At 43.7% G+C, this 19,744-nt stretch overlaps 2 protein-coding genes across 2 annotated transcripts in view; one reads left to right on the top strand and one right to left on the bottom strand.

The window, feature by feature from the left end:
• Positions 1-250: 250 nt before the first annotated feature.
• On the bottom strand, positions 251-4,537 carry CRIPTO (cripto, EGF-CFC family member). The gene is made up of 6 exons (XM_058556822.1): positions 4,238-4,537; positions 3,385-3,437; positions 3,166-3,300; positions 2,590-2,704; positions 2,388-2,497; positions 251-1,191 (listed from the first exon to the last, which is right to left on the bottom strand). The coding sequence occupies exons 1-6, from the start codon at positions 4,255-4,257 to the stop codon at positions 1,076-1,078; spliced, it is 549 nt and encodes a 182-aa protein (XP_058412805.1). The 5' UTR covers positions 4,258-4,537; the 3' UTR covers positions 251-1,075.
• Positions 4,538-5,305: 768 nt separating this feature from the next.
• LRRC2 (leucine rich repeat containing 2) overlaps positions 5,306-19,744 on the top strand; it is a 48,195-nt gene continuing 33,756 nt past the window's right edge. Inside the window, exon 1 of the mRNA XM_058556798.1 lies at positions 5,306-5,870. The gene's annotated coding sequence lies outside the window, so the exon portion shown is untranslated. The remainder of the gene's footprint in view (positions 5,871-19,744) is intronic.

The raw sequence follows: 19,744 nt of genomic DNA, 5'->3' as shown, positions 1-19,744 counted from the left end.
TGTAGACCAAGCTGTACCTGCATGATGGAAGCAAATCTTGTCCCTCACAGCAGAGCACACACACCAGAGACCAAACGGCACCGCCCTGAGCTTCGGTCTCTTCCAGTTCCCTCAGGTTCAAGCCCAATATCCTCATCTCGTCCCAAATGAACGTATGAAAACAGGTGTAATACACCCTCACCCTGGGAAACACAAAAGTGCAGAGGAAAAAACCAACCACCATAAAGCAGCAGTCACGGTACCCGCCTAGAAATAACCACAGTTCACATTTTGGTCCACATATTTCCCATTTTTACTGGACATACGCATATATACAAAGTATTTTAAAAATGGGCTTTACAATATATAGTTTTATCATCTGGTTTACAACTAAATATATTGCGAACATTTTCTCTTTTACAATTAAAATTGTGTAGTATGGAGGAAACATAATTTATTAAGCACTCTTTTTGGGGAAATTTAGCCATTTTTTCCAAGGAGACTTCATTCTCTTTCTGTCTTGAGAAAAAAGAGGTGTCCTTGTCTTATGTAGCTTTCTATAGACGAGAGAAACTTGCCCTTCAGCTTAGCTTTTAACTTGCTTCTCTGCGCCCATCTAATCATCAGTCAACCAATCCATTTTCTTTTTTCCAGTCTGTCTCTTCCATTCGCTTCCTCTTCTCTGCCTAGTCTCCCTGGTACACAGGCACTTCCATTACTCCAGCATCCTGTCCCTCACCTCTATTATATGCCCCCTCCCCTCATTTGGTCCCTTACAGATGCTTCCTTTCCTTTTCTCTTAAAGATATTGTCTTAATTGATTTTGATCAACTGTATTCAAAACTTTATCCTGTTCCACATCAGGATTAGCCTTTAATAATCTGGAGATAGAATTCAATTGTTTAAAGGAAAATATTAATAAGAAGCCCTTGGTAGAGTTACATAAGACTTGGGCACAATGTAGACATGGCTGACTCTTTAAATCTATTCACTATTTCAAGGCAACAGACAAATGATCATCTCTCAGTTAGGACAATGGAGAGACAGCCTTTATAGGTCATGACATTTAGTGACAAATGTTGCATGCAAATGTTGATTAATAGTAACTTTGTATAGCAAGGCAGATGCCAGCTAGCGTAAGAGTGGTGCGTGCAGACAGTGTTAATACTGAAGTCCCGGAAGCCGTGAGGTGCTCATCCAACACGTGGCCATCTGGAAGGGGGAGACACTTGGTTATTAAAGGAAATCTCTCCAGCAGTCTATCCTGCTGCCCACGCATGTGGCATATCTCTGTGAGCCAAGAATTACTTGGGGCCCAACATTTGATGAGTACAGTGTGCTTATGGGATCAACAGTACTGACAACATGGAATTCAGACTCTCCTGAAAAAAATCTATAAAAGTTGCCATGGGCCTGTGGTTAACTTGCTCTTCCTTGAACACGTGCTCTCACACCTGGTAACCCACCCCAGCTGGTGACGCCTTCAATTGCAGGGGTGCAGCAGAAGTTGGTTAGGCTCTGATGATAGGGAGACACCACATTTTGGGCCCCAAGTTCCAGAAAAAAAGTATGGTCCCCACCCATCCAATCATTCAATCGCCACTTACCGAATACCTATCCTGGGCCTGACACCCAGGGTGCGAATGGAAAAGACACAATCCCTGTCCCATCTTGTACTCAAGTGAAGTATTTGTTTTCATTTACTTTCTGGACTTGAATATTTTCAATTTCTAACAACTACAGAGTCAGAACTATGAGAGTCCTGTGAACTTTGGTGGACCTGGAAATCTGGTTCAGGTCTGGGTGGGGAGAGAACCCTCTCCTCTCGGCCTCCACCCTTCTTGTCATTGTTCTCCTCAAATCAATAAAAATCAATACGGTGAAAGGGTTCTGAGACCAATCACCAGGGGGGTCCTTTTAGGATCCAAGAAGAAGTCCCTAGGGAATGAGAGTGGGGTCAAGCCTCTGGTAGGAATTAAGGGCATTAATTGAAATTGGGTGCCCCCAACCCTGCTGTTTGGGTGGGCACTAACTGAGCTGACCCCTGGAGATTGTCTAGGTCTCCCTGCCCAAAGGAAAGGAACACCAAAGGCCATCTCTCGGTGTTTAAGAGGCCAACTGTTTTCTTGTGTATTTCCCTCAATAGAAGTTCACATACAATAAACTGTCAAATAGATTGAAATAACTCTCCATCTGAAAGGCAGCACGACTGGCCACATTTTGAGGGAGTAAATATCAAGCACGCCAAGGTGACCATCCCTTCGGGAGTCCTTGATGCTTTACAAGCAGAACTTTGGCTGTCAGGCTCTAGCAAGCCATGAGGTAAGAAAGAGGAGAGACCCCATTAACTTAGAGCCTACAGGAAAGTAACTAAGCTCAAAGGGCAAAAGAGGGGAATATCTGCTTACCACAACCTGGCAGAAATGCCTGAGGAAAGCAGCGAAGCCTGCCGTGCCAGCATTTACACATGGAACACTTCCTGGGCAGCCAGGCGCCATGGGCCACAGACCCACAGTTTCTGGGGATGAACGGATAAGACGATACTTATGTATTTTAAATCCCCACTTCTCTTTCCCAGTCCTCTCCATCCCAGCCCTTTTAATGGCTTACTCTTTGCGCACGTCATGCTCACAGTTCCGGCCGTAGAAGGAGGGGGGACAGGCACAAAAGGACCCCAGCATGCAGGTTCCCCCATTCAGACAGCAGGTTTTGTTTAGCTCTTTACCTGAAATGTAAGAAGAGGTGACTGAGAGGGTGGAGAGATTGAAAAGCTGAGTTCCTGTAAGCAAAGGCTAATACAGCGCTAATGACTTAGTCTCCCCAAAGTGTCTGCAGATGTCTAAACACTGTCAACCTCACAGAACAAGACTCTGCTTTTCAGTGTTCCTTTTGCTACCTGTGCCTTTGGGCAGAGAAACCTTTTTCATGCCTAGGCCAGTGGTGGTTCCCGGGATCCCCAGCATGAAGTAGAAATCAGATGAGGAAATCTGCGTGCATTCCAGGGAGGTGACAGACACAATGCCTGTCTCACCTCCATAACCAAGACCAGTCCAACCATCCGCCCATCTCCAGAATCGGGAGCCCACTCTCTTAGGTGAAAGAGTGTCAAGAAGATCCTTGGGAGACACATGAAGGACTAGGTCAGAGACACCACACTGCAGATCTAACTAAGGCAGGCAGTCTTACTGTCCTGGATTCCTGTGGATGGCACAAACTGGAAAGGCCGATGACGAACTGCAGGCTCCTCCTGGGACCGAATGCTGTCAGCTCTGAAGGCCAAGTCTCCCTGGGACAGACGTGCAAGTTCGTGGTGGCCCAATCCTTAACAACAAAATCAACTCATGGAGTCTGCATTTCAGGTCACATGAAAATTGCTAGTGATCAAAAGAATGAAAAGTCTCTCACCAGCAACTAAGCCCAGTTCAAACGCTGTGGAAATGGCCATGATCATAATCACACTAGGAAGGGGAGATCAGACATCCGTTAGCAAAACAAAGTGAATAAAACACTTTGAGTTAACACCTGGGTCTTTTCATCACAAGGACAAGACCACAGCCCACCAAGCAGAAATTAGGAGTACCACCTTTCTTTTCTTCTTTTCCCTGGCTTTGTAAATGGCTGACTAATTCATGTACCAACATAACGAAAAATGATGAGAATAAAAGCCACCTAACATCCAACTCGCCTCAATATGGATCATTACTTCTTAGGCTCTGTCCTCATGCACATAATTTTAAGTAGGTATAAATCTTTTATCTTCTAGTCACATAACATACATTTTTCTCCTGCACATGGTTTTCATATAAGAATTTTAAAACGGCTGCATGATATTTTATGTAAATGACAAATCACATTTTACAAACTACTTCATTTAAAACAGTCATTTAAAAGATTTCGAGGTTAAAAAAATGTCTCCCTATTATTCTTAATAGTTTTGCAAATGTTGAATCTGTCTATATCTTTAACATTCTCAGAAGCAGATTTTTAATTTCATTGTGATTTTGACCCTTTCTTACACAAGAGTAGGAAAACATTAGTCATTTCATAGGCAGAGCCATCAACCCGAGTAAAGATGTTATAAGCCAACGGCAAAGCTGGATACAAGGGTGAAGTTCCAGGTCTTTCAGGAAAAAGCACTGTTGGCAGCTCTTTTAAGGTTTGAGCAAGATGAAATCAGACAACACAGAGGTGTAGAACATTACTTCCTAAGCTGGCAAGCTCTAGTAATCAGAAGTTCACATTCAAGATTGGTTCATACCTGGAAGAGAAGCACTCCATCTTCCTGCGGCCCAGAGCTCCTAACAATTTATGGGGAAACGAACGTTAGCATGGCTTTAATTCACAGTCACTGCCAAAATATCCAAAGGAAAACATTAATTTCCTGAAGAGAAAATGGGGATTTAAAAAGAAAAGTCTCCCTGATGAGGAATATGCTTTCCCCAGAAGCTCTTAGGAGAAGACGGAGCTAGGATGATCCCCCCTCTTCCCCGGGAAACGGGGGGACTCATCCCAGTGTTGGGTCCTAATGAAGGCTTTGACCTTAGCCAGAAACTCAGTCTTCCTGGGGATTCTCCTCCCTCAACAAGCCCCTGGGGTGCCTGGGAGGGCCCTCAGGTGGGCGGGGAGGCGGCAGACCCATGCTCCTTGCAAGGCTTCAGCATTCCAGGGGTGGAGGTGAGAAGGGTCAAAACAAGAGAGAAGGGAAAAGGCGAAGACTTGTAAACCCTTGGTTAACTAGCCCTAACGTCTCTAACATCAGTTGTGGGTTAAAAATATCCATTTACTCTTTTGGAAAGAAAAAAAAAAGGCAAATCAATTACTCTATCCAGTTGCTGATTCCAGGTTGGAGGAGTGGTGGAAAGAAATTGCTTTAATCAGGAAAACCTATACACCATGCATGGGTCTCTCAAGGCGTTTGATATTTTATTATAAGTTTTACTGCTTGAAATTTGCTTTCATCTTTGTTTTTCTGAGAAAGGTGTGTTGAGCCCCGGGCTCGGTCCTGGGCATACTCAGGTGGCCAAGAAGGTTATGCTCTCCGCCGGTGGGAAGTTGGGTGTGTGGGGAGAAAGCTCAGGAAGCTTGCAATAGAGATAGAAGTTCAGGGTCAGGAGGGGTCCCTGACCTCCTGTGAGTGTCAATTTCAGACGGACCTGAGTTGCAAGCGGAGGCAGGAAGGAAGCGGAGGCGGCGCCAGGCGCCCTGGCGAGGGGCGGGCCGGCTGGGAGGTGCGAGTGTGCGGCCAGGGGCTGCGCCTGCCTGGCGGACGGGGGGTGGGGCCCAGCTGCTGGGGGTCTGCAGTCGAGGTGCCAGGCCTGCTCCGGGAAAACGTTGTAGGAACACGGCCGTCCGGCATGGGAGGCCATTTTAGCCTTGCCACTTGGTGTCACTTGGCTTTCATCAGTCTCCCCGCGCCCACAGTGGCCTCCTCCATGCTCTCGCCGCCCCGCCCCCCGACACCGGAATTAACCCCGGATTCAGACGTGTCCCAGGGTACCCTGAAAGCGTTTATTTGGTGGTTCCGCGAAGCCCCAAAGGCCTCAGCTGGAGAGAGGCGCTTCCATGAACCGGAGCCCTCGACGTGACATCTCGATGCTCCAGATTATTTAATTCGTCACTAAATACGCCCAAAGCCACGAGTAGTTTCTAAGTATAATTTAATTCTAATTTCTCAAGTAAATGCCTGGCGTTGCCCTGGTATTGCCAGACACACAAGTGTGAAGCTCTTGTGTAGTTCCATTTCACCCATCTTCACTGGATTTACACCTCGGCAGAACCAATCGGCAGCACCCGAGGTCGTTTCAGCGTCACTGTCTACCTGTGCGAATGCGACCCGTCCACAGGTGCTGAGAGGATCCGAGATTTGCTTCTACATCTGCCTCTTGGGAGAGGTAAACTAAAAATTATTTTTACTGGGGGGTAGGGCCCATCAGAGCGATGGTGGAATGCAGCCCGTTTGCTTATAGCTAGCAGCATTTCCAACTCCACAGCAGCTGGCTATTGAACTCCTGCTGGGCTTCAACTTGTGTGGCCTTTCAACTTGTTAGATGCTCCAGGGGGCATGCTGAGATTCAGAAAGGTCTGGGGAAGGTGGCCTGAAGCTCTGGAAGCCGGATGTGGGGGAGGGCAGAGCAGAGGAGAAGGCTAACCTTCCACCCCAGGAGCTGCAAGGAGGCTTAAGGAAATTAGGGTACGTTTGTAGAGCATTTTGTGCTTCACAATCCTTGACACTCCAAGGAGATAAGTAGTGTCAGCATTGTTAGTCTCACTTTATGGATGAGACAACTAATCCCATTTGTGGATTTAAAAAATGTCTTTTCACAATATCGTCCCATTTGCAACAACAGGGGTGGACCTTGAGGGTATTATGCTAAGCGAAATAAGCCAGACAAAGACAAACACCACATGATTTCACTCATATGTGGAAGATAAACAATCATAGGGATAAAGAGGACAGATTAGTGGTTACCAGAGGGGAACGGGGAGGGGGGGGGGGTGGGGGGTGGGCATAAGGGATAAAGGGGCACATTTATATGGTGACTGACAAATGATAATGTACAACTGAAATTTCACAATGTTATAAACTATTATGACCTCAATAAAAAAAAAAGTCTTTTCCACATAGGCTGGGCAGGTCTGTGGCAGAACTGGCAGCAGAACATCACCCCTGAATTGATTTCCTTATCTAAAGGGGCTGGTGTGGAACTGGTAGAACTTGAACTAGGACCCCTGGAAATCACCTCCCTGTTTTTAGAGGAAGGAACCATAGCCCCGAGGCTGGCTGTGTTAGCATGGCTGACAACCCAAGACTGTCACCCTTTCTGCCAAGCAAAATTCCTTCTTATCCAAGGATGGGAACTCACTGAAAAGATCTGCATTCCCCACAGGTCTAGAGAGGGCAGAGAAAGTCAAGGGCAGAGAAAGTCAAGTGTATGTAGGGTAGACAATCTGGGCAAGGTTTTGAGGCAGGAAGAGGATTAGGGGAAGGAAGAGCTGTAGTTCTGGAGTGGCCAGATATTTGCTCTTGGGCTAGAGACCCATGGGCTGTTCATTCAACAGGTATTTAATGAGTCTACTATGTTGGCTGTCAAGGGCTGGGCTCTGGGGACACAGTGGTGAGAAGTGACTCCACTGTGTAGCGGGGGAGAAAGGACAGTCATCAATGTTGTAATTGTGATAACCGCAGAAAGGGGCTGCTGCCTCTGGAGGGCAGAACTGACCAGCAACTGTAGGGCTGCCACTGGACACCTCTGCTCAGTCACTGCTGAAGCCCACAGATGCCGCTCAGCCTCTGGCCAGTGAGTGCTGTGTGTCAGAGACCCATGGAGGGCCAGGCCTGGGGTCCCCAGTCTTGGGCATCCTGCCTCCTCCCTTACGAAGGGCATTAATAGCTCAAAGTGAAACACGAATGGTCTTGGTCTTGGGACGTTTCAGTATTGTTCTCTGAGCTGTTGTGTATTAAAAACTGGGGCAAGAGAGACAGAATTGGGGGCCGGCCCGGTGGCATAGCAGTTAAGTTCGCGTGCTCCACTTTGGTGGCCCCAAGTTCACAGGTTCGGATCCGGGCCCGGACTGATGCACCACTTGCCAAGCCATGCTGTGGCAGTGTCCCATATGAAGTAGAGGAAGATGGGCACGGATGTTAGCCCAGGGCCAGTCTGCCTCAGCAAAAAGAGGAGGATTGGCAATGGATGTTAGCTCAGGGCTAATCTTCCTCACACACACACACAAAAAAATAGAGAGACAGAATTGTGTGTTTAAAATCATACAAATGAGCATTTGACTTAAAAACATCCAACCAACCAAGAATAGTCGAACCAAAAACATCAAAAGACAGACATCCAGCGTCTGTCTAAAATTCAGGGGAGAAAACACATGTGGAGATAGGATAGATTTTAGCTTTAAACAGCCAATTCATATTATTGACCAATTATTTTGGTGGTCAGGAACATATGGAATTAAACCTTAACTAAAGAGTTAATCAAAAGAACAGCCATTTCTGTAGCGCAATGATGAGGTTTTCAGGTAGGAGCCTACTTTTATCATAGGACTCTTGACCACATGTTGTGTCTTATCTCTGTCATTGTCCCCCGAACATTCAGGCAGGCCAGAGATGGGAGACAGCAGCCGGCCGGGCTGGGGAATTCCTCCAGCTGAGGAATGGCGGGGCCTGTAGTCCCACCCAGCTCAGCACCCAACAGCTTCTGATATCACACTCTCAGCTGAAGTGATGCCCTGGCCCGTTCATTAACAAGTTAATGGCTCTCTGTTTTCCCTGGTGAAATTAGCAAACAGCAACTGGAAACCTCTTCTTGTATTTGCCACCGATCTCTGTGTTGGGTTTAGAATAGATTCCTGCTCTCAAAAATCTGCAATCTCAGTGGGGAAGGGGTGCTCAGACGAGTCATTTTAGAGCTATATTGTTATGTAAACTGGGGAAGAGGGACGGAGAACGGCTTAGGAGAGGACTTCATTTTGTGTGTGTGTGTGTGTGTGTGTGAAAAGAGTGTGTATTCTGCTGTTGGTGAATGGAGTATTCTAAAGATGTCTGTTAGGTCTAGTTGGTTTATAGAGTTATACAAGTCTTCTGTTTCCTTCTTCATATTCTTCCTGGTGGTTCTATCTGTTTTTGAAAGTGGTATATTGAAGTCTCCAACTATTATTGTTGAATTATCTATTTCTCCCTTCAATTCTGTCAATTTTTCTTCATTCTTTTTGCTTTCTGTTCCTCTGATTATATAATTTCAATTAACCTCAATCTCAATTGACTTTATTCTTTTTTCTGCCAGTCCACATATACTGTGAGTCTCTCTAGTGAATTTTTCATTTCAATTAATGTACTTTTCAACCCCAGAATTTCTATGTGGTTCTTTCTCGTAATTTCTCTCTTGTTATTGATATTCTCTATTTGGTGAGATACCATTCTCACACTTGCTTTTAATTCTTTAGACATAATTTCCTTTATTATTATTACTTTTTTGGTGAGGAAGATTAGCTCTGAGCTAACATCTATTGCCAATCCTCCTCTTTTTTGCTGAGGAAGATTGGCCCTGGGCTAACATCTGTGCCCACCTTCCTCTACTTTATATGTGGGATGCCTGACACAGCATGGTTTGATGAGCGGTGTGTAAGTCCATCCCCCAGGTCAGAACCTGCGAACCCTAGGCCACTGAAGTGGAGCGCGTGAACTTAACCACTGTGCCACCAGGCCGGCCCCTAGACATAATTTCCTTTAGGTCTTTAAATATATTTTTTTGTAATAGCTGATTTAAACTCCTTGTCTAGTAAGTCCAGTATCTGGGCTTCCTCAGACACAGTTTCTGTTGACTGTCTCTCCAGGCCCCCTGCCCTGTGTATGGGCCATACTTTTCTGTTTGTTTGTGTGTCTCATAGTTTTTTGTTAAAAACTAGACATTTAAAATAATACAATGTGGCAACTCTGAAAATCAGATTCCTCACCTCCCTAGAGCTTGTTGTTGTTACTATTTGTTCATTTAGTGACTTTCCTGGACTAATTCTTTAAAATCTGTATTCTTTGTCATGTGTGGCCACTGCAGTCTCTGCTTGATTAGCTCGGTTGTCAGCTATTGATTAGGCAGAGAGATTTCCTTAAATTCCTTGAACCCACGTCTCCCAGCCTTTGCTGAGGGGCTCTGTGTATTTAGGGGCATGACTCCCATGCTCCAGCTGATAGTTTACAGCTCTGTCTTTGCCTTCACTTCCTGCCTGTGTGGTGCCTCAAATCAGCCGGAGAGGAGAGAGTAGGGCCTTCTCAGGTCTTTCCTGGGCATGTGTGCAGCCTTGCACATGTGTGTGGCCCTCTAGATTCCCAGAAATAGGTCAGAGTTTTTCAAAGCTCCCTATGGACATTATGATTTTTCATTTTACATTTTCTTGTCAGGCTTTTGTTAGCTCTAACTGGTAATGCTGCCTCAGGTAGCTGCAATGATAAATGATTGCCAGAGATTGTTCCCAACAAATACCCTGGGGAAAGGACTGTTCACATGGGGTGAGCTCTGAGTCAGGTCAAGTAAAGCAAGCCCTAAAAATGAAGTTTTTCAGTGAGCTCTTTGATATGTCAAATGGTGACAATACCTGGAGCATGGGGCTTTTAGGGAGCTCTAGCCCTTCATTCCCCTCCAGTGGTTGATGGGCTGCTGGTTTTTACCACTACTATAGTTGCAAGGTTGTGGTTTTCCAAGGCTACTGCAGAGCTAGAGAGTGAAGGACAGGGGCAAGTTAGTGTTCTTGTTGAGATTCATTCATTTTTCTTGATCAAACTCTTCTCAGATTGTTGCAAGCCTTTGGTTAACTCTGGCCCGAGGATTCTGAAAAGTTGATTTTGAAGGTTTTTGCCAGTGTTTTCATTGCTTTTATGGAGTAGCCATTCTGGAATTGTATTCATTTCTGCTTTTCTAAGAATTTTTTAAAAATGATAAATGAACATTGAATTTTGCCATATTTTTCTGTGTATCCGTTGTGATGATTATTTTTATTATGTTAATGTAGTGATTTACATAGATTGATTTTTCAAACGTTGAAACAAATTTGCATTTCTTGATTAAACCCAAGCATAGTCATGATACAAATCAATTTTATGTTTTGCTGGATTTAGTTTTCTACTGTTTTGCTTAGGAGTTTTGCATGTATGTTTGTGATTGAGACTGGCCTGTAATTTGCATATCTTTGAATGGCTTTGTCATGTTTTGGTTTCAAGATTATGTCTGCCTCACAAAATGAGTTTGCACTTGTTCCCTTTTTCTGTTATATGAAAGAGTTGCTATAATGTTGGGGTCATTTCTTCATTAAATGTTTGGTAGAATTCATCAGTGAAGCCGTCTGGATCTGGCTTTTTTTGGGAGGAGTGGGATAAATTTTAATTATGAATTCATTTTTTTCCATAAATTATAACAATGTTCAGATTTTCTATTCATTCTTCTGTCAGTTTGAGTATATTATTTTTTCTAGGAATTTGCTCACTTCAACAACGTTTTCAAATTTATAGGCATAAAGATGTTTATAACATTATCTTAGGACCTTTTAATGTATGCAGGATCTGTAGTGATGGCTCCTTTTTTATTTCTAATATTTGTACTTTTGTCATCTCTTTTTATTTTTAATTTTAATTTTTTTTTGGTGAGGAAGATTAGCCCTGAGCTAACATCTGTTGCCAATCCTCCTCTCTCTTTTTGCTGAGGAAGATTGGCCCTGGGCTAACATGTGTGCCCATCTTCCTCTACTTTATATGTGGGATGCCTGCTACAGCGTGGCTTGATAAGCAGTGCTTATGTCCACGCCCGGGATCTGAACCTGCGAACCCCAGGCCACCAAAGCAGAGCCGCAAACTTACGCACTACGCCACCTGGCCGGCCCCTCTCTTTATTTATTTATTTATTTATTTATTTATTTTTTGTGAGGAGATCAGCCCTGAGCTAACATCCGCCAATCCTCCTCATTTTTTGCTGAGGAAGAGGGCCCTGGGCTAACATCGGTGCCCATCTTCCTCCACTTTATACGGGACGCCGCCACAGCATGGCTTACCAAGCAGTGCGTCGGTGCGCACCCGGGATCCGAACCAGCGAACCCCGGGCCGCTGCAGCGGAGCGCGCGCACCCAACCGCTTGCGCCACCGGGCCGGCCCCCCCTCTCTTTATTTTTAAAGAACCAGCTTTTGCCTTTGTGGATCCTCTCTACTGTATGCTTATTTCTTAACTTCGTTTTTCACTGCTCTTTTGTTTTCTTCCTTCTATTTCTTTTGGATTTACACTTCTGGTCTTTTGTCTTAATTACTTGAAATGAAAGCTCAGATCACTAATTTTCAGACTCTTCTATGGCTCTAGATTTCTTATTTTTTACTATTTGCAATTAAGGTTTTTAGCAGCATAACATGTTATATTTTCATTTCCATCATTTGTAAAGTGTTTTCTCATTTCCAATGTGATTTCTTCTTTGATTCATGCATTATCATTTATAATAAATGGATATTTTGTAGTTAATTTTTATTGACTTTTAGCTTAATTGTATCATGATCAGAGACCATACTCTCTACGATTTCAGTCCTTTAAAGTTTGTTGAGATTTGCTTTATGACCCGACATATACTCAGTTAAAAAATAATTGGTCCTTTAAAATAATTGTGCTATGCTTTCCTGAGTTCAGTGTTCTATGATGTATATTTGGTTAATCTTGTCCATTTCATATTAGCTTATTCTATATCTTTACTAATTTTTTGTCTTCTTTCAATTACTGAAAGAAGATGTTAAAATATTCCACTGCAGATTTGTCTATTTTTCCTTTTAATTTTTTAAAGTTTTCTATTATATGAATGTAGACCATATCATTATCTGCTTACAAATCTAGAGCTGTTATATCTTCCTGATGTCTTCTGGATTGTCTTTTTTAGCATTATGAAATATTCTTTATTGCTAGCAAGTCTTCTTTTAAGTATACTTTGTGTGATCTTAACATAGTTTTGCCAACTTTCCTTTTTTGTTATGCACCCCCTCCCTTTTTTGTTACTTTCTACCTCTTTGTAGCTTTATATTTAAGATGTGTTTTTTGTAAGCAGTAATAGTTTCTTTTAATTGTAGTGTTTAGTCCATTACATTTAGTGTAATTCACTATGTGTCCTTGACTTATCAAAGTCTTACACAACTTGGTACCTTTACCACTTCCTGATACTGGTTTAAATCATCAACAAGGCCAAGATGCAAGAAAAGAAGGAATCTTAGAAATGAAATCAATGTATTTGGGGCCTTGTCCCCCTAGAATAGCAAACTTTTTCTGTAAAAGGCCAGATAATAAATATTTCAATCTTTGTGGGCCATATAATCTCTGTAGCAAGAACTCAACTCTGCTATTGCAGCATGAAAGAAGTAACAAACAATACCTAAATGAATGAGCATGGCTATGGTTCAATAAAACTTTATTTACAAAAACAGACATTAAACCAGATTTAGCCTGCAGGCTGTAGTTTGCCAACCCCCTGCCCTAGAGGCATCTGCTAGTTCTGGAATAGGTAGCTGAGAGATTGAGGGTCTAAACTGATTTCTGCAGACTCGTGGAGGCTAAGGGGACAAAACAGAGTTGAGAATCAGCTCAGGAGGGAGTTCCTGGTAAACTTGGAACCATGAGGTGCTCCAAGGATAAGGATAAACCAGAAATAAACAACCCTCTGAGGAACTCTAACACAGTCTTGAATCATCTCAATTTCTCATTAAATTTAGGTGATCTATTGATGATTTAAACTAGTTTTTCAAAATTATTTTGTCCAAGTTTCTAATTGTTTTCTGCAGGTTGGTCTGAATTACCTACTCTATCATTACTGGAAGTGGAAACTACAATCATAAAAATAATCTTAAGAAATCTCTTAGACATACTTATTTTCCTTATCTATTAAATAGGGATTCATTCATTAATTTACCAAATATTTGTTAAGTACTGACTATGTTCCTGGAAGTATGTTTGGTATTAGGCATTTGGAGTGAATTAAACAGGCAAGGATCTTGCCCTTTTGAACTTCACAGTTTGTTGGAAGAGTGTACTCTAAAGTAAACAATCAAATATCCAATTGTAAATAGTGGTTAATGCTATGAATTTAAAACACTGGGGGTTATAAAAAGAAAATAACAGGATAGTCAGTGATAATCTGATTTCTTGTATTGGCCAGAGTTCTTAGCTTATAAAATTTCTGGGAAGGCTGTTGTTGTGGGCTAAACTGTGTTCTCCTACAAATTCATATGTTGAAGCCCTGACCTTCAGTATCTCAGAATGTGACAGATTTGGAGATAGGGCCTTTAAAGATGTAATTAAGGTTGAATGAGGTTATATGGGTTGGCCCAAATCCAATCAGACTGTTGTCCTTAGAAGAAGAGGAAATTCGGACACACAGACGGACACCAGGGATGCACACACAGAGAAAAGTCCATGGGGGGACCCAGGGAGAAGGTGGCTATCTGCAAGCCAAGGAGAGAGGCCTCAGAAGAAACCAAACCTACTGATACCTTAATCTTCCACTTCTAGCCTCCAGAACTGTGAGAAAGTAAATTTCTGTTGTTTAAGCCATTCAGTCTGTGGTATTTGTTATGGCACCTCTAGCAAGCTAATATAATAAGTAAATTTTATAAGAGTATTGGATACAAGGTCTGCAATGAGAAGTCTGCAACCTGAAAGAGGGCCTCATCTGGCCCTCATGCTGGTGCCATCATCTTGGACTTCCAGCCTCCAGAGCTGTGAGAAATAAATTTCTGTTGTTTATAAGCCACCCAATCTGTGGTACTTTGTTAGAGCATCCCGAACTGGACAGTATGTGAAGAGACACACACTAATGGTACATCTGACACCATAAGTACATGGGCCACGAGGGGAATTAATCAGGACAGCACGGGACACCAAACAGACTAGCTGGTGTAGAACTGGATCCTTCTGGCTAGAACAAGGCGACAGTGAATTCAAGATTTTAATAATGGGAAAAAATGGCATTTTTTTCCATCTCAATTTCTGAATATGTATTTTGCATTTTCCTTTTTGCTTATCCACTCATGAAAATCACTAGATCTGAAATCCATTTTATTATTCAATCTCTAGATAAGTCACTTAGGTTAGGTTTTCCCCAGAGTGCTACACAGGCCCAGGTGTAGTTTGATTAAGAGTTGATGTGGGCTCTGTGTATGAAGCTTTATTGTGGGTGTTCTTTGTGTCGGTGTTCCAGGGTCGCTGCTCTGCCAGTCTGATGCCAACACGTAAGGCCAGGCTTCTTCGAGTTTCTCAACAAATATGTTTAATGTCAGAGTGGGAGGTGAGTGCATACCCCTGAGCACTTTTCACCTGCTTTAAACAGATAACCTCAGCTTCTTATCCTTCATTATTCTCATAAAATGGGAATATGAACACCTGCCCCACAGAGATGCCCTAAGATAAACAACTTTTATTTCTGGCACATTTAGGTATTGGACAAATGTTACTGCCTTTCTGCATACCTCTCCCTCCTGAGGCAGGGTCAGACAACTTCTCTCATTCATTTATTCATTCATTATTCCTACCATGTGTCAGGTAATGGGCTAGTTGCTATGACGAGCAAGATTTAAACAAACAATGTTCCTATCCTCAAGACCTCACAGTCAAGAGGAAATGGACATGTAATTAAGTAGTATTTGCAGAGCGAAGGCGCAAAAGCATGAATGGGCCTGGCTGAAGGAGGAATCAGGAAGGGGTGTGGATGAGCTGGAGAAGTGTGATGGGGCAAGGGATGGTGATGCTGGTGACAGGGGAGGCCTGGAGGTCAGCAGGAGACAGGTCATGAAGACCTTGTATACCAAGGAGTTTGCCTTTTTTTTTTTGGTGAGGAAGATTAGTCCTGAGCTAACATCTGTGCCAGTCTTCCTGTATTTTGTATGTGGGTTGCTGCCATGGCATGACTTGATGAGTGGTGTAGGTCTGTGCCCAGGATCTGAACCTGCCAACCTGGGCTGCCGAAGCAGAGAGTGCCGAACTTAACCACTGTGGCACTGGGCTGGCCCCAGGAGTTTGCCTTTTAAGTGTAGAAATATGAAGAATCAAGCAGGAGAGTGACCTGAGCAGGTCTGTGTGTTTGGAAAGATCTCTTTGGCATCAGAGAGACATAATACTGATGACAGAAGCTGGGGTGAGACTTGCAATGGAGCTGTCAGGAAATGCAGAGGCCTTGAGTGATGCTCAAGCTGTGGCGATGGAGAGATGTGCAGATGTGGTCAAGGGTGAGAAGGCAGAATCTGCAGGGTCTGTGAAGATTCAACAGAGTGGGAGAGGTGGTGGTGACTTGTTTTGAGGAGAATGTGTGGTTTCTAAGGGCTTAGAAAAAAGAGATTCATGTATAAAATAAGGGTAAACAGGCTTCTGGACACAGCACAGTGTCTCAGGAGGGTCACTGGCTTTGTGCTTCACAGGCCTGGGTCCAGTGCCCATGTCCACCCAACAACAGGGAGTCCTTGGGCCTCATAGCCTGGTCAGTAAGATGAATGGAGTAATGCCTCCCTTTCAGTGCTGTGGCCAGCACGAGATGACATAACAGAAAGTGCTGAATATAGTTTCTGCTACGTAAAGACAGTAGTACATTTTACCTCCTGTTTTGTTTCTGATATTTTCCAAGGTTAGGTATAATGTTATAAAGCACCTGGAACTGTGCCTGGCACGTAGTAGCTATCATTCGTGTGTGGCTTTTTGTTTGTTTTGTTTTGACTTTGTGTGTACATATGTCTCATTTTAATCTTAGAATGGTTGTACCAAAATTTGAAAAAAAATGAAAAAATTAAACAGAAATAGTTTTCCATCTACAATTGTACCACCACACACAAAGAGTTTTCAATGGGAATTTTAGGATTTGCATTCTTGATAATTACTGTTTGGCTGAGAGGGAATGACCAAAGCCTCCCTGGGTTTCCTAATAGATCCGATCCATCCGCAAAGTCATCCTCCAGGGGGTGCTGGTCAGAGTCATGTCAGGACTGCCTGTGGACCCGACGGACGTGTGGTCAGCTTCCAGGGTACAGATGACGTTGCTCACAGTGATGGAACTGGCACAGATCTGAGTTCTGGCCTCTCCCAGTTGAATAAGATTATATCGTGAAGAGGCTTGGCCTACTCCCGGGGGAAAAAAGAAACAAATATGAGTCTTAGAGAGAAGGATGCAGCATTCTGCTCTGATCCTGGGTTCTTAGCGCCCCCCGTGGCCCATCTTGGTGGTGAGGGGAGCAGCAGTCAGGATTGCCCACTGGAGGGTTGTCCAAGTCTAGATTCTGACTTGGGGGAGTGCAGCCCAGTAGAAATATCATGACAGTCTCATGTATGAGTTTAAATTTTCTAGTAGCCACTTTAACAAAGTACACAGAATCAGGTGAAATTAACTTTCATAGTATATTTTAATTTAACCCAATATATTCCAAATAGTGTCATTTGACCCTGTAGTTAATGTAAGTTAATATAATATGAGGGCCAGTGCAGCCTTCCTCATCCCAGGGTGCTGTGCTCAAGCTGTTAACCAGCAAATGTGCCGTGGTGAGTCAGGAGCCCTCCCCGCTTGCTCCCACTTCAGTGGGAAGCAGTTAGTAATAATCATTGAAGTAGAATGAAACAGTTTATAAGATTTTGGGTTTTTCAATCTTCTAGAATTATGTGATGAAATGGGGGCGACGGGCTGGTGAGATCAAGAATTTACTTGGAAGAAAGCTTTGTGGTGCGCGTGACTCAGTGTCCCAGCAAGAGTCCTAGATTTAGCATGGCTGTGAGGAAAGCGTTCGGTCCCCCATGGACGTCTGGCTGTGCTTGTGTGTGGAGCCCTCTTGGGTATGAGGCAAATGCGTACGCCTCCCCGTGGAGAAGCTGAAGCTGTGGTCTGTGGGCTGCGTGTCACGAGAGGCTGCAAACCCAGCTGGAGCTGAATTGCGTGAAAAGGGTTGAGCTCTGAGAGTCCAGCCGGGGTTGGTAATAACAAGGCTGTGTATGAGTTGGGCGGCCTCCAGCTGCAAGGGGACACTGGGAAGCGAAGACCACAGGGCGTAATTCTACCTGCTGCCCCTTGAGAGCTCAGAAACTGCAAGGTCTTTCTGGACACAATTAGCCCAGAGATGCAGCAGTCTGCACGCAGTGAGTTTAATACAATAACAACAATTCCGTTTGTGAGCAAAAGTGCATTTTGTATTTTAAAGTACTTCCTGGTTCATGTCCCTGCCTGTGAATCAGAAGCAACTGTGGAGTATGCTAAGAATGTGAACCACTGGACCCCACCCCAGACTTACTGAGTTAGAACCTCCTAAGTGAAGAGGGGTCCACGCAGGCCATGCCAGCGAGGAGCCAGCCCTGGGTACCACTGCCCTAGACTGTGGTCACTCCAGATCCTTGCCGCTTGTGGTCTTTCCCTGGACCAGCAGCTTCGGCATCATCTGCAGCGTGTTAGAGATGCAGACTCAGCCCCTCTCTGGCCTCTCGTGTTAGACTCTGCATTTTAGTAAGATCCTGGGTGGTTTGTGTGAAGGGTTGCCAGATAAAATACAGGACACCCACTTATATTTAAATTTCAGATAAACAACAAATAAGTTTTTAGTATAAGTATGACTCACGCAATATTTAAGACATATTTAAAAAATTAGTTGTTGTTTATCTGAAATTCAAATGTAGCTGAAAGTATTTTTTTTTTTTGCTAAATTTCTCAATCCTATTTGGGTGCACACTATAGTCTGAGCAGCCTGAGCTATACTCCCAGCCCTGCTCCTCCAACGCGAGCATCATAAAGGCGTCTTGTTGTATTTTTAATGCATTGTGGGGAAAAAAAATTTTTTTCCACTTAAATATGATTAAGCTTCTGAATATTTAGCTCTCCTATAAATTGAAATAGTATTTAAATAGTATCTGAACTGAAACTGAAGCTTTTTCAATTTATATTCTTTGGTTCAGAAGACCATAACAAAACAAAACAAAACAAGAACCAAAGTCAACATTCGTCACTAAATAGGTAACTTATGTTATTTATCAAAAGAGAAAAATAGTATAAAAATTTAATGCTAAGTAATAAGAAGCACATCCAACACTTTAGAGGTCTAATTTAATATAGTCACAAAGATTTATCTGGGCCCAACCAACTTGGTATACAATTTAAAGTGATAATTTAATTATGAATGTCAACAATTATAAATGTCAACAAATAGAAAATGTTCCGTATAGAAAATGGTCCTTCCAAAATCAGACCATTTTGTAACTAGAGTTATTATGTATATATTAGACACAAGATGTTTTTCTGCTTTAGGGCAAAGGTGTATGAGGCGCCATCGCCATGAAAGGGCATGGAGGGGTTGTGTCGACTCTATACTGATTATTAACTGATTGTCAAATTGTCACAATGTTGAATATCAGTAAAACATATTTGCCCCATTAGTGAAATCTCTAAAGGGAACCGAAACTCACATAGGTTTTAGGAAGTTAAAAAGAAAAAATGTAAGGATGAAATCAAGACCTTTGACATCTGTTGCTTCAAACATTGAAAAAAATTTCACATTCCTTGGTCATATGGCTTTCTTATCCTGCTTTTTGTTTGGTTCTTAGCTTAGAGGGCTAAGAACAGGAACCCTTTCCCTTCTCTGGCCTATTTATTTAACACACTTCAGGATTTCCAGCGTAAAAAGGGCCGGCCATCTGTACCCAAGGTGCAGATAATCCTGGGTTATAAGGCTCAAATTAGCCCGCTGGTCGTCTGCTCTGTGCCAAGCCCTCCTCCGCGAAATCTGTTTTGTCTCATGCCGGGCTGAGTCACATAGAATAGATAGATGGTCTATCAGCACATGGCCTACAGATCATATTATCAGCTTACAAATATAGCCTGTTAGCGCACAGGCCGGGAGGCTCGGGCAGTTGGAGCGCTTCCGGCTCCAGCGTGTGGCCGCTGCGGGTGTAAACAGGCTCCGCCGCCCGGTTTCCACTCAGCAGGCAGGGGCTTGGGGTTGCCGCGCAGTCACGGGTAGGTGGCCGTCGTGGAGGGGGCGCGGGGGGCAGAGTGAGCCGCTGCTCCTGAAACTGGGGGCGATTGCGGGGAGCGGGAGGGTGGGGGCGTGTGGCACCTGCGGGAGGATGGGGGCAGTGCGCTCCTTGTTGATGTCTTTCCCGCTGTGCCCTGGCAGGACAGGGGTGAAGATCCCCAACGGAACACGGGGCTGAGGATCACGCATTTATCTGCATTTTAGGGCAAGAACTGGAACTGAATGGGGAAGAAGAGAATGGGGCCGGCAGGTCGCTGGGCTTCT

The sequence above is a fragment of the Diceros bicornis genome, chromosome 2, assembly GCF_020826845.1.
Source record: "Diceros bicornis minor isolate mBicDic1 chromosome 2, mDicBic1.mat.cur, whole genome shotgun sequence".
In the NCBI taxonomy this organism is placed as follows: Eukaryota; Metazoa; Chordata; class Mammalia; order Perissodactyla; family Rhinocerotidae; genus Diceros; species Diceros bicornis.
The sequence above is the reverse complement of the archived record's forward strand: the minus strand, read 5'-3'. Positions and strand labels throughout refer to the sequence as shown.